The 14,552-nt window shown below is 36.5% G+C and overlaps 1 protein-coding gene across 1 annotated transcript; it reads right to left on the bottom strand.

The window, feature by feature from the left end:
- Positions 1-472: 472 nt before the first annotated feature.
- Positions 473-14,506, bottom strand: LOC116710369 (complement receptor type 2-like). The gene is made up of 15 exons (XM_032549391.1): positions 14,480-14,506; positions 13,496-13,520; positions 13,291-13,431; positions 13,045-13,144; positions 11,001-11,071; positions 10,713-10,895; positions 9,791-9,890; positions 9,182-9,252; positions 8,659-8,841; positions 7,122-7,307; positions 4,668-4,694; positions 4,547-4,588; positions 4,392-4,443; positions 3,469-3,544; positions 473-3,224 (listed from the first exon to the last, which is right to left on the bottom strand). The coding sequence occupies exons 1-14, from the start codon at positions 14,504-14,506 to the stop codon at positions 3,487-3,489; spliced, it is 1,266 nt and encodes a 421-aa protein (XP_032405282.1). The 3' UTR covers positions 473-3,224; positions 3,469-3,486.
- Between the last annotated feature and the right edge of the window lie 46 nt (positions 14,507-14,552).

The raw sequence follows: 14,552 nt of genomic DNA, 5'->3' as shown, positions 1-14,552 counted from the left end.
AATCAATCAATCAAATTTTATTTGTATAGCACATTTCAGCAGCAAGTCATTTCAAAGTGCTTTAGATCATATCAAACACAGAAACACAATGCAACATAGAATCAACAATCAAAACATGACATTAAGTCACTTTCCATCAATAAATTTGTAATTGATTACGTTTCAAATACAATCCTGAACAGGTGGGTTTTTAGTCGAGTTTGCATCCATAGAATGTTTACCTGTTACACTCCTACTGTGTTATATGGAACAAAATACCTATTGCTATGTTTATTCCCACTCACGCTCACAATCACACAGTTTAAAACGATGTAAACAGCATTTTAATGGGCTTCTGGCACAAGGCTCCGTACACCTCTTTCACGGAATTTCGAGCTGGGACTCCGCCGTCCCTCATGGATTTTTGTGCAATTCTATGGTACCTGTTAGTGTCTAGAATTTACAGGGTTTCCATTACGCGCAATGACCCTCAGTCACTCGCCGTTTTTCTTCCTGCACGGGGCTCCGTACACCTCTTTCACAGAATTTCGAGCAGGGACTCCGCCGTCCCTCACGGATTTTTGTGAAATTCTATGGTACTTGTTCGTGTACAATATGAAGACGGTTCTCCTTCATTTCCATTAGCACATGGACTTTGCAACCAGAGGCTCAAACCCGCCAGGGCTCACAGCCTGCTGCCACGTTGCTGTAAGGGTGGCAGCAGGGAGAACAAACCCTCACCATGTTCTGCCTGCTGCCCTCTGGGAAAAGGTTCAACAGCTTCAAATGCAGAACAACCAGATTCCACAACAGCTTCATCCGTCATGCCATACTAAACTCACTTTAATTCAATGTTTTATGTATATATTTACATTGATACTTTTTTATTATTATTTATTTTATTATTGTTTATGATTTATTATTATTATTATTATTATTGGAGCCTTCCAACAAAAATTTGTTCAACATGTACATTTTTAAATGTACAATTGAATGACAATAACGTCTGTCTATGTCTACCCTTTTAAATGTGACCTGAGTCCTAAACAGCCAGGTTGCATTCATCCAATCTGAACACCATTGATAATCAACAAATGTCACTATTCTGTGTCCTGATACACGCAAGCGGGAAGAAAAGCAACAAACATGAAGGACTATAATGAGGATAAAGTTGTTAATGAGCTGGCTCGGGTCAGACAGCAATCTTCAAAATCGCAAGATATGCTCCATCAGCACCCACTTCTGTTTCCGCAAAAACTGAGGACTTCTTTTTATGGCAGTTGACAAAACCATGGGCAAAACACTGAGTAGGCTCTATCTGTGATGTTATTGCGCCCTCTACTGCGCATGCGGGACAATTTCAGGTTATTTGCAGTTCACACTGGGGATCACATACAAGTCACATATTTGGAAGTGTAAACAACTATGCCAAAAAAAATATTCTGATTTCACAAAAAATCGGAATTCAGTTACTTCAGGTTGCATTGTGAATTTTTTGTCTTCCTAATTCAACGCCTTGAAATTGCGCTTCTGTCTCTTTGAAAACTCATGCTCTTCCTGGTACTCCGTCTTCAGGAAGTCATCACAACATTGCTCCTGTTTTAACCCCATAGCGTTTTCAACAGTGTTGAAATGAGAAGTAGCTTGCATAATGAGCCCAGCAGGTGTGCAGTTCCATCAGGCGTTTGCTAATTGCTGCTAATCTGAAGGAGCCGACTTGAGGAGTCACGGGGGTGCTCTGTGAGGCGGAAGCTCGATAGGTTGGAAACTGCACATCAGAGGAGGAGCTACACCTCGAAAAGAGGAGGAGCTGTGCCTCGGTTCCCCAGGCGTTTTGCAAAGCTGAATGGTTGCCGTGGGAGATTTAAGGATTTCTTAAACATGCATGAACAAATCAGGTCAACGAACCAGGTACATGTTTGATGACGGAATGCCATTGTAACATGATGTAAAGCTCAAAAAAGTCAGAAACCAATAGACTAGGGAAAAAAGACAAAAATTCATTCAAGGTTCCAAAAACTATAAATGCGACCTCTTACACATAGTACAGGACATAATGAAGTATCATTCCTTTTTGTTAAGGAAATTTCCAATCTTCTGGTCCACACCTTCACAAAGATATACATTGACTCTGTTCTGTTCTGGTAGTAATTACATTTGCTCAGTTTTTCCTAAAAAGTAAAACACTTCAAACTTTTAACATGGAATAAATACTGTAGCTCAACATAGACTTCTATTGTTTTTATCCAGTAGCCAGATTCCACAACAGCTTCATCCCTCATGCCATAAGACTATTAAACTCCCATTAATTTAACATTTTATTGTTACACTAAGTCCCTTTAATATTAAAAGGGACTTAGTGTTTCATAAACATGTATATATTTACATATGAATACTAAAATATATTTTACACTCATTCTTCTATTGTCAGAAATAGAAGATTTTGTTTCTATTTTATCTGAAAATGTTTCATTTTAAAGATGATTTGAAATCTTTCTCAATAAAATGGTTTGTTATTGTCCTGCATAGTAGACAAAAATCCGACAGTAAACGTTCATGAAAAGAAAGAATTTTCACCAGCCACCAATGCAGTCTGTAAACTGAATTAACCCCATTGTGTCGTTCCTGAGCAACATGGATTATGTGTCTGTCCTGATAAAACATCACAAAACAGAAAAACCCAGAAATTCACAGGCTTAATATTCATCAAGAACTCTAAGCTATGTGCTTTTTTTAAATAACTAGAAGAATTTCTAATATAAATAGAAAAAATGGTTTACAACATAATTAGTAGAAACAAAAGAGAAGTATTTTCAAATTTTTACTAATTTGGTAAAAATAATTACTGTATAAAAACGGCCTCTAAGGCTGCTGTGGTGGCAAAGGAATAAAGCACAACCCCCGCATGGAGGCCTTAGTCTGCGATGCAGACATCACAGGTTCGAATCCCGACCTGATGATCTTTGTCACAACTTCCCCTTCTCTCATGATTTACTTTCCTTTTTAGCCACTCTCAAATAAAGGTCTAGAGAGCCAAAAAAATATTTTTAAAAAGTGCCTCTAAAAATTAAGCTTTGACACAATACAACACCCTTCATGACGTTTGGTTTTCTTCTTTTAAAAGTTAAAAAAATATAAGATGATAAAAGGGAGTCTGCTTGCTTTATCCAAGGCTTGGTAAGGCGCTCAGAGTTTGGCAGTCCTTCATCTGTAGTAGATGTCCCAACAGCTGGATCCAGTTCCAACTGAGATAGAAACAGAGATAAGAAAGCAAGGACTGTTTAATCAGAGTTGCATTTTTATTGTGGTGGAACAAAATGACATCTGGATCAAGAGCTATTTCTTCTTGCTTCAATATGAAATTTATATTTATACTTCATGTTTCACACAGAAAATTGCAAGAAGAAAAATGAACAAGTTAAAGTAGTTTAAACATTATTGTTTGGTATTCTGATGGTCTTAGGTCAAAAAAATACATGAAATGGATACCTGAATGAAGAAGAACACTTAAAGATTTTGGAACTGTAATAACTCCGGCGTCAGCTCTTCTCCAGTGTCATCTGAGCTATAGTGTCATCAATTAAGAAACTTGTGTGAGAATTATTGGACAATTTATTTTTTTTTCAAGAAGTTAACTGATTTAATGCATTTGTAATTAGCAGTAGTTAATGTGCACTTTCCTCCTTGGCAGTATTTTTTATTTTCACCCATTTAGATAGACATTAACAGCTAAATTTTAAACAGGTTAACATGCCTAAGTGTTTTTACATTGGTTTGTTATTAAAAACCAACAAACACAATAAAACTCTTGAAGGTGAATGCTTGTACATTGTTTCAGAGATTTCCAGTTAATTTAACATTATAATGGAATCAAAGTGTTCAACCTTACTGTGTATTTATATCTAAACATGCAGAAGTTGAAGGGACAGAACATGCAACAGGGAAAAGGAGCAGGATGAAAAGCTTAAATATATATACAGCTCTGGTAAAAAAATTAAGTGACCGCTTAAAATTATCAGTCTCTGTGATTTTATTTTTTTACATGTTTGAGTAAAATGAATATTGTTCTCAGTAGTTCATAGAATAAACTACTGACAACATGTCTCTGAAATTCCAAGCAAAAAGTTAGTATTTATTTGCAGAAAATGAGATATGGTCAAAATAACAACCCCCCCCCCCAAAAAAAAAAACATGCAGTGCTTTCAGACCTCAAATAATGCAAAGAAAACAAGTTCATATTCATTTAGAAACAACAATACTAATGTTTTAACTCAGGAAGAGTTCAGAAATCAATATTTGGTGGAATAATGATGAGGTTTTCGGTGGTGTTCAGTGCATTGGTTTCTTAATTTTTTTCAGAGCTGTATATAAAGATATTCAGTTTTTTGTAAGTTTAAAATACAATATCTCACCATTGTCTCCTCACAAGAAAGATGTTTAAAATAAATCCAACTACACAGCAAACTGTGAAGGAAATGAAAGAAAGAATAGATTTTTTGATACTTTTGCGTTTCAGCCACAGAAAATGCTAATATTAATTTCAAAGAGATATTTTAATTTATGTTACCTGTAATAATTATCGCCAATCTGCTAAAAAAAGGTGCATTTCCTGCAACGATAAAATAATATTAAAACCCAACCAATACTACATGTTGCTCTTATCTTTAGATTTCAAAACAATAATTCACCTTCATTTATAGTCTCTATACTATGGCCTGCAAGTACAAAACAGTGTAGTTAGTGGATTTACAACATTACAGCAAAGATGCGATTAAGTCTTTATAAGGAAAACACAACTTCAATATATACAATTCTTCAGAAAACGAATAAAAATGACTCCTGCTCAGGTGTCAAGAGAGGAGAAACATCCACTTATAATTCTCCAAACATGCCACATTACTTGCACGATTCTTTTGTAATACAGTGGCTCACCAAGGTCATTTCCAGATCGGTGATCTGAGAAATCTATAATTTATTTACTACTGAGGTACACAGAAAATTCACTTGATTGTGATATGAAAAAAAAGAGAAAAAAACTGCTGCAGTGATGAATTTTAGATTAAAATTTTGCTTTCCAACTTCATTTAAAAATAAATTTTTAAAGTTTTTTTAGAAGAAATCGTTTGATACTTTTTCATGAGGTGGATGTTGATGCACTGGTTGTAGTAGTATTTTCATTAGATGATATTTTGTAGCCTTTAAATGACAAAGTTAGCATAATTCTCATATATTTTCTAATTTGGATAAAATACATGTGTCCCCACAATTTTTGACCATTTCTCATTTTCCGCAAATAAATAAATTTTTTCTTGGAATTTTGGAGACATATTTTCAGTCGTTCATAGAATAAAAGAACAGTGTTCATGCTGTAAAGGCTCAGACGGTCTTTGGACATTAATACATAACATACCAAACTGTGCTGGGAGCTGTTTGTTTTGAGTCTGAAAGAAGAAACTGTGCCACCTAGTGGTGAGTTTTCTCACCATTTCAGCAGCTGCAGAGTGCAGAGCAACGTTCAGCGAGTGGAGAGGCGTGCAGCTGGTGCCCACAGTTTCTGTTGCTGATGTGCGTTACTGACTTATTACCACACACCCCCATCTTCATCTTCTAAATGACTGTACCACTGCTCTGTCTACTTAATAAAGACTAAGAAAGGGAAATCCATATCCAGTTTATGTCCTGATCGACATTCAGTGACGAGTGTATGTACTACATCAACCAGACTTGCATTATTCAGTAGATCCCCATCTACAATTCATTGTACTCAAACATATACACATAAAAAGTAAAATCAGAGAAAATTATAATTTTAAGTGGTCTCTTAATTTGTATATAGATTTACAGCTCTGCAGTCCCCTGTTAAAGGGGGACTGCAGAGCTGGGTGTTTTTCATATCCTGGGTGTTTTTCACCCTGCAGTCACAAGGGCTTTTCAGAGGTTCTGGAGAGGAGGGTCTGTTGAAGTGTGGAACGTCAGATTCAGAAGGAGCAGTATGGTGTTTGTCCTGGTTGTAGAACACTGGACCATCTTTACACCTTCAGCAGTGTCCTGGAGCATGTGTTGGAGTTCATCCAACCAGGTGCTATGTCGACTTGGAGAAGACATTTAACCTTGCCCCTCCCTGGGAAAGGTGCTCTGGGAGCATGGCGTACCAGGCCCTTCGCTACGGTCCCTGTGTGACTGGTGTCAGAGCTTGTATGATGATAGTAAGCTGGGCTCAATTCCTATGAGATTTGGACTATGCTGAGGTTGCACATTGTCACCAATTCTGTTCATAAAATTTATAAACAGAATTTGTAGATGCAGCCAAGATGTTTAGGGGATTTGCTTTGGTGGCCTTAAGATTGCGTCTCTGCTCTCTGAAGATTATGTGGACACAAGTGGCCAAAATTAGTTTTCTCCAGAGGGGATCTGGCTTCCCTCTAAGAGATAGGATGACAAGTTCGGTCATCCAGGAGGGACTCAGACTTGAGCCGCTGCTTCTCCACATTGAGAGGACCAGTTTAGGTTGCTCGGGCATCTCACTAGGATGCCTCCTGGACACCTCCCTGGTGAGGTGTTACAGGCACGTCCTACTTAGTGGGGAACCATAAATAGACTCAGAACACGCTGGAGGGACTATGTCGGCTGGCCTGGGAACGCTTTGGAATTCCTGACAGAGGAGCTGGCCCAGGTTGCTAGGGAGAGGGAAATCTGGGACTCCCTACAGAGGCTCCTATCCCCATGACCTGACTCAATATATAGGTTTTGGTAAGGAAATCTCTAAAGGGGACAAATTATTTTTCATAGAGCTTTATAGAAATATATATTATCCTCCAGTGTATTCTATACATTGTTTTGTTGCAGGAGCAAATGAAATATGTTTTGTTGTACTTTTGCCTTCTGATAACATTTCTTTTGCATTTTGATATATTCTAGATATGCAACATGCAGCTAATTTTAATTTGGCATGTGCGACACACTTTATCTACAACTGACATTCATGCACCATCCATTTGTTTATAGGTTTAGTTCATAGGAATCATCTACGTTGCATTCTCTTATTCAAAACAGCTAATCTCCACTTAGATATTTTAGCAAGACACATTTTGACAAATGACCAACAGGTTAGGATAAAATAACTTTAATATGCAAGGACTCACTCTTGCAGATTAGATCTGGCTTAGTCCAATTCCCATCAATGCAGGTTATGATCTCAGAGCCACTTTCTTTTACAAATCCCTTGCCGCACTCATATGTGACATTGGCACCATCTAGGAAATCCTTTTTTAGGAGGAATTCATCAGTGAGAACCATGTTCTCTACACCTTTAGGTATGGGGCAAGTAGCTAGGAGGAAATAAAAATCTTGCATGAGTCTTGTAATTGAGCAATATTTCACCTGCCATCATCCAACATGGGTGCTCCAGCCTGCCAACAAGACCACCAAGGCCCCATGAAGACTTATGTAGTAATCGTAGATTTTCATACTTAATGTTATTAATTTTTTCAACTAAATAACTTCAGATCATGTTGTCAGCCATTTTCTTCCCTTTGCGATCACTCCTCTACTTTCAGATCTCTCTAAAGCTAGGTTTATTGTTGACAATTTGAACTGAGACCAAGTGTGTGCCTGCTTGGGGACCTACAAATATTTGTGGGGATTGCTCTGGATGCACCATCTTTCACTCAAATTGTACGGTTGCATTTCATCTCATTGTACGGTTACAGAGCAGGTTGATCTGTACCAGCATTGCTATGAATCAGGGATGGAATTTTTTTTTTTTACACTGGCCAAATAGGCTAGTGTAAAAATCCAGATTGAAATACACTCTTTTTCCAGATTGATAGCTATCAGAGATGTTGTCATCTCATCTTAAAATGACTTAGAAAAAGTCATAATGTGTTGCTTTTTTAGTTCTTCATAGACATGTTGTCAGGGAGTCTCAAAATATATTTGATGCTCCTTATTAGTTAGGTGTGGTAAATAAATCTACAAAAGGCAGGAAATACTTTTCATAGACCTTTATATAAATATATATTATCCTCTAATGAATGTGTCAAAGTATAATACAAACACAATAATAAACTATGCTGGGATTTGTGCTTGTCTTGAGATTTGTAGTTGTATTTCATGTATAAAACCACAATTCCCAGTATTATTTAATTATTGAGGTACATTACTGAAAATATTGTAACAAGTTATTTTAATTTCTCTTCTTTTACAATTTCACTGCAAGAACAAGAATAAGTTTGTTTCATTTATGGAAAAATATGTTGGTAATGGCCCATCTGGGAACGTGCATTATAAACTAGATGGGGCTATAAATGTTATAGCACTCATAATTTGTTTATTCTTAACACTTATTCCCATTCAAATAAACAGTAAAGACAGAGAATTTGCATTTCAACTCATACTATGGTTTGCTTCTTTGATCATGTTCGAATTCCAATAAGACTTGTTCAAAAACATATAAAGTAAATGAAAATTAACCATTAGTCATGTTGCAGTAAGGGTTTCATCTCAGGGTGGACCATTGTTAGTTTTATACAGTGGTGAAATGATAGGCTGGACAATAAGCTAATATACAAGTAGCTGAAAGATGGTTTGGGCGAATCACAAATGTGTTAGCAAGCTGTTTGTATATTGTCTCAGCTAACTGATCTTCTGTGAAGCCTGAAAAAAAGCACAAGAACTTACCGATGCATTGTGGTGGCTCATAATCATATTTAGCAGTTTCAGTACACCTAATAGTTTCAATCCCAACCATAGTGTATCCTGCGTTACATGTGAAATTTATTGTTTGTTGATATTCTGGTTTATCATCACTATTCCAAGTATGTTCGCCATTTTCCACTTTGGTCGGTTTCGGACAAGTATGAGCTGAGAAAATTAGAAAAAGAAAAAGAAAATTGCAGTTTCAAACAAAGTCAAAGTTTATTTATATAGCACATCTACAACAGCCTCAGCTGAACAAAGTGATTCACAACAAACACAAATTTGCAGGTAGATAAATGATAAAATATAAAATAAAATTAAGTTTAGCAAAAATAATAATTATAAAATTAGCAAAGACACAACAGCTAATTATATGGATAAAAACCAAAACAGTACATAATTTTAGCTGAAGCAGTTTACTTCCATCCTTCCTTTTCAGGCACCATGTGCTTCAGTCAACTGTGTTGAGAAAAAAGGAGAATATTTCAAACTGATCAACACTTACGGACACAGTCTACGATTCCAAACCATCCTGTGTCCAAGCAATGTTTGTAGTTCGATCCATTGACCCAGTAACTGCATAAAGACAAAAGAAGTCATAAAGACTGATAGAATCTGTTGAGCCATAAAAAAAACAGTTTAGTTCGTGAGTCAGATTTAATAATTAAAGATTATGGCACTACTTTTAAATTTTCATAGTTTGCAGACAGGATCCAAACGCTACATCCTTTTAAGTAAGATGTAGGCTATATTTCTTCCCAAAATTACACTGGCTATATACATTTTATAAAAGAGTAAGTTTTGTGTTTTAAAGAAAAAATGTACAGCATATACACACAACCACTTATAACATGTTGCTCAATGTCATAAAGTGGAGGAAAAAAGCAGGTTTTTCAATTACTTTGGATTAGTGTGAAGTCGAACCAGACCAACTAAAAATGTAATAAATGTTGCAATTTCAATTCCCAATTGAACTGAGTCTACTGGACTGTCAGGTGTGAAAAGACCCTTAATGGAGTTACTGCAAGTCAAGGCATACACTTGATTTTCTGAGGTAACACAATGACATTTAAGCAGATAATAATGAAATTTAAATATTTGGAATCATACATACCCTTCTTCACAGGTTACTTTAACCATTGCACCAAACAGAGTACCCTGGCTGGTATCGAATAACATGTGCGGTTCTGCTTCTGGGAGACCACAGTCTTTCTCTTTCATATAAAAGAAGCAAACAAAAAAAAAACCAGTAGACATCAGTGTAGGATTACATAGAGCCAAGATGACCATGTAAAGCATGTTGGATGACTGCGTTTGTTAGATGTAAAATTCAAATTAGGCAGGACTCACTACTGCAGATGATATCTGGCTCGGTCCACTTCCCATCGACACATTTAATGATCCCAGTGCCACTTATTTTATCATATCCAATTATGCACTCATATGTGATCACAGTACCACCTGGAAGTGATCACTTCATGACTTTCTGTTCTCTCTAAAGCTAGGTTTATTGTTGATGATTTGAACTGGGCCCAAATGTGCGACCTCGTCAATTAACATTTACCTAGAGCACTGTTGTGGCGCCTGCTTGTGGACCTCTGAATTTTTATGGGGATTGCTCTGCACGCACCATCTTTCACTCAAACTGTATGGTGCTGTTGCAAAGCTGGTTGGTCTGGACCAGCATTTCAATGATCCCTCTATGAGTACTCATTTTTGAAGAAAGAGGGATGCAAATTTAAAACTTTCTCCACTGGCCACATAGGCTAGTAGAGAAAACTTTTTATCGGCCACACAAACATTTCACCAGCCACCAGACAATGTGATTTTCTAGGTATGTTTTCTCATTTTGTTTCCCGCAGTTGAGGTCTACCCATAATGTCAATTACAGGCCTCTCTCATCTTCTTAAATGGGAAAACTTGCACAATTGGTAGCTAACTAACAACTTTTTTCCCCACTGTATTTGCAAATGGTTTGTGTATTGTCTTGGCTAATGTAATTTCTGTGAAGCTTGCAATAAAGCACAAGAACTTACCAATGCACCGTGGTAGCTGAAGGTCATATTCCCCAGTTTTAGTACACCTTATGGTTTCATTCCCAAACAAGGTGTATCCTGTGTTACATGTGAAATTTATTGTTTGTTGGTATTCTGGTTTATTGTCACTATTCCAAGAATTTTTGCCATTTTCCACTTTGGTCGGTTTGGGACAAGTAACAACTGAGAAAATTAGAAAAAACAAAATAAAATAGCTGTTTAAGGTACAAAATGTTTTGGTCAACTGTGTTGAAAAAAGGAGAATATTTCAAACTGAACAACACTTACTGACACAGTCTGCCGTTCCAAACCATCCTATGTCCAAGCAATGTTTGTAGCTTGATCCAATGATCTGGTACCTGCATAAAGACAAAAAAAAAAAAAAGTCATAAGGAGTGATAGAATGTGTTCAATTTTAAAAAAAGTTCAACTGGTAAGTAACATTTAATAATTAAAGATTATGCAATAATTTTCTATTTTCTATTTACTCTTTCACACATAGTTATAGTTTGCTGACAGGATCCAAACGACCCATCCTTTAAGGACACGGTTGACTATGTTTCTTCTCAAAATAACACTGGCTATATAATATTTTTTTAAAAGAGAGCTTCGCAGGGGCTGCACAGTGGATCAGTTGGTAGCAGTGTTGCCTTGCAGCAAGAAGGTCCTGGGTTTGATTCCCGGCCCAGGGTCTTTCTGCATGGAGCTTGCATGTTCTCCCTGTGCATGCGTGGGTTCTCTCCGGGTACTCCGGCTTCCTCCCACAGTCCATAAACATGACTGTCAGGTAAATTGGTCTATCTAAATTCTCCTTAGGGGCATGTGTGTGTGTGTGTAGGGTTGTCTGTCTCTGGATTGCTCTGCGACAGACTGGCAACCTGTCCAGAGTGACCCTGCCTCTCGCCCGAAACGCTCGCTGGAGACAGGCACCAGCACCCCTGTCGACCCTTTAGGGAAAAGGTGTACAGAAAATGGATGGAGAAAGTTTCGTTTTGTTTTAAAGTACAATTGTACAGCATATATGCACACCTATCTATGATGCCTATGTTGCACCCTTGAAGACAGGAGAGAAATAATCAGGAGAGTTATGTTAATTTGCTTCACTCATGTAGCATTTTAATGGAGTCAGACATAAACATGTACATGTTGCTCAATGTCATAAAGTGGAGGGAAAAAACTAATTAATAAAGGAAAATAATAATAAACTGCCAAATAAACTAAATAAATACATTTGTATATATTTCTGAAAAATAAAATGATAAAAGGCAGATTTATAGCTTCTGCCATTAGTTTAACAGCCACTACATAGTACATAACTACGTAATGAAACATTATGTCTAACTACTCATAAAACAAAACAAAAAAACACAACTGCAATTCACAAAAGAATAAAGGATTACCTATAAGAGCTAATTAAAAACACAAAATTAGAAGATTTGGTTGTATATCTGCATTACAAAAGGTTTTATGGTAGAAAAAATGGCAGCACAAACTTTTAGCTTCTACCATTACTTTAATGTACAGACTACACATCTGATGCTTTTAATCAGAATTACCTGAAAATTGGGGGGGCAGGGGGAATAGAGCTTGCAACACGAATTTACAAATGCCGTTTAAAATAAGAAATATTCCTTCACAAAACCTGTGTTTAATGAGCAGCTCTTGACATGCACAATGATACTGCTGTTACCTAACAGGGGAAGTGTGAATGCACATTTGGACAGACCAACAAAGCAAACTTTTAACTGCCTCAAAGTCTAGGTCTCAGTTTAATTAAAGTGAACTCTGGCATGGTTCGTATGCGGATGCAACAGGACCAGAGATCGTTCCAATAGCAGGAATGAACCATGGTGCAGAGTGTAGATGGTGAATAAAACCAAAACAAATGAAAGAGTCTAATGCAAGAGGAAGAAATGGCTCATGATCTTCTGCTAAAAACAAAAGAGAAATCTTACAAGCACATTTTGTTTATATTGTGTGAAGCAGAAAGTCACATTCGTGTCTTCTTTTGAGCTTTTCATGTTATTTCCTTCAGTAGATCTTGATGCAACTGCAACGCCACCAAAGGCGAGTGGGTGAGCAGGTTTTTTCAGTTACTTTGGATTGTTTAACACAGTGCAGTGTGAAAGTGAACCAGACCAGCTAAAATGTAACAAATGTTGCAATTTCAGTCTTCAGTCCCCAATTGAACTGAGTCTACTGGACTATCAGGTGTGAATTAGACCCTTAGTGGAGTTACTGCAAGTCAAGGCATACACTTGATTTCCTGAGATAACACAATGACATTTAAGCAGATAATAATGACATTTAAATATTTAGGAATCATACATACCCTTCTTCACAGGTTACTTTAACCATTGCACCAAACAGAGTACCCTGGCTGGTATTGAATAACATGTGCGGTTTTGCTTCTGGGAGACCACAGTCTTTCTCTTTCATATAAAGAAACAACAAAAACAAAACAAACAAAAAAAACAGTAGACATTAGTGTAGGATTACATAGAGCCAAGATGACCATGTAGGGCAAGATGGATGACTGTGTTTGTTAGATGCAAAATGCAAGTTAGACAGGACTCACTCCTACAGATGATATCTGGCTCGGTCCACTTCCCATCAACACATTTAATAATCCCAGTGCCACTTACTTTATCATATCCAATTATGCACTCATATGTGATTTCAGTACCACTTGGAAAAAAGCTTTTTAGGAGCGAAATTTCTGTATGTAAAAAATAGCATGCAAGGTGTCTATATTTATAAATCTGATTAATTCAGTGTCTCACCAGCTATGAACCTAACTGTATGTCCCTGGAATCAGGAATGGAAATTTAACATGTTCTCCATTGGCCACAGTGGCTGGTGAAGAAAACTTTTTATTGACTTTTTCCCCAGCCACTTTTTTTTTCTTCATGTTGTCATCTGTTCTTGAAATTACTTTGATCACATCATAATGTGTTGCTTTTTTAGATATTTATAGCCATGTTGTCAGGGAGTTTCAAAACATATTTAATGCTCATTACTATAAGTGGGAGCAAATAATTTCTACAGAACTTAATATAAATATACATTTTCCTTCAGTGAATTTGTCACAAAGTACAATATAAGCACAATAATAATCAATGCTTGGATTATGCTTGCATTGCATACAACACTTTGATTTGTGGTAGGGATTTTCAGCTCTATTGTATATACAACCACAAACCACGGGATAATTTCTTTTTTTTTTTTTTTTTTTTAGACACATCACTGAAAATATTGTAACAAAAGATTCTAACTTCTCCTCTTTTACAATTTCGTTGCAAGAACAAACATAAGTGTGTTTCTTTTATGGAAAAATATGTTGTTAATGGCCCATCTGGGAATGTGCATTGCAAACCAGCTAAGGCTATAAATGTTATAGTGTTCATAATTTATTTATACTTAACACTTGTCCCCATTCAACATAAAAACAATAAAGAACGAAAGCAAATTTGTATTTGCCAATGAACATGGTTTACTTTGTTGATCACGTTAGAAATTCAATGACACTTGTTCAAAAACCTATAAAATAAATGAAAATTAACCATCAGTCATTTAGTTAGGTTTCCATCTCAGGATGGATCATTGTCAGTTTTATACAGTGGTGAAATGATAGGCTGGACAATGAGCTATTTTCCAAATAGTGGAAGGATGGTTTACTTTATTCACAAATGTATTTGCAAGCTTCTTGAATATTGTCTTAACTAACATATTTTCTGTAGATCCTGAAACAAAGCACAAGAACTTACCAATGCATTGTGGTAGCTCAGAATCATATTCGCCAGTTTTAGTACACCTAATGGTTTTACTCCCAAACAAGGT

This window comes from Xiphophorus hellerii, chromosome 20 (genome assembly GCF_003331165.1).
Source record: "Xiphophorus hellerii strain 12219 chromosome 20, Xiphophorus_hellerii-4.1, whole genome shotgun sequence".
Taxonomy (NCBI): domain Eukaryota; kingdom Metazoa; phylum Chordata; class Actinopteri; order Cyprinodontiformes; family Poeciliidae; genus Xiphophorus; species Xiphophorus hellerii.
Note: the sequence above shows the minus strand (reverse complement) of the source record. Positions and strands in the feature narration are given on the sequence as shown.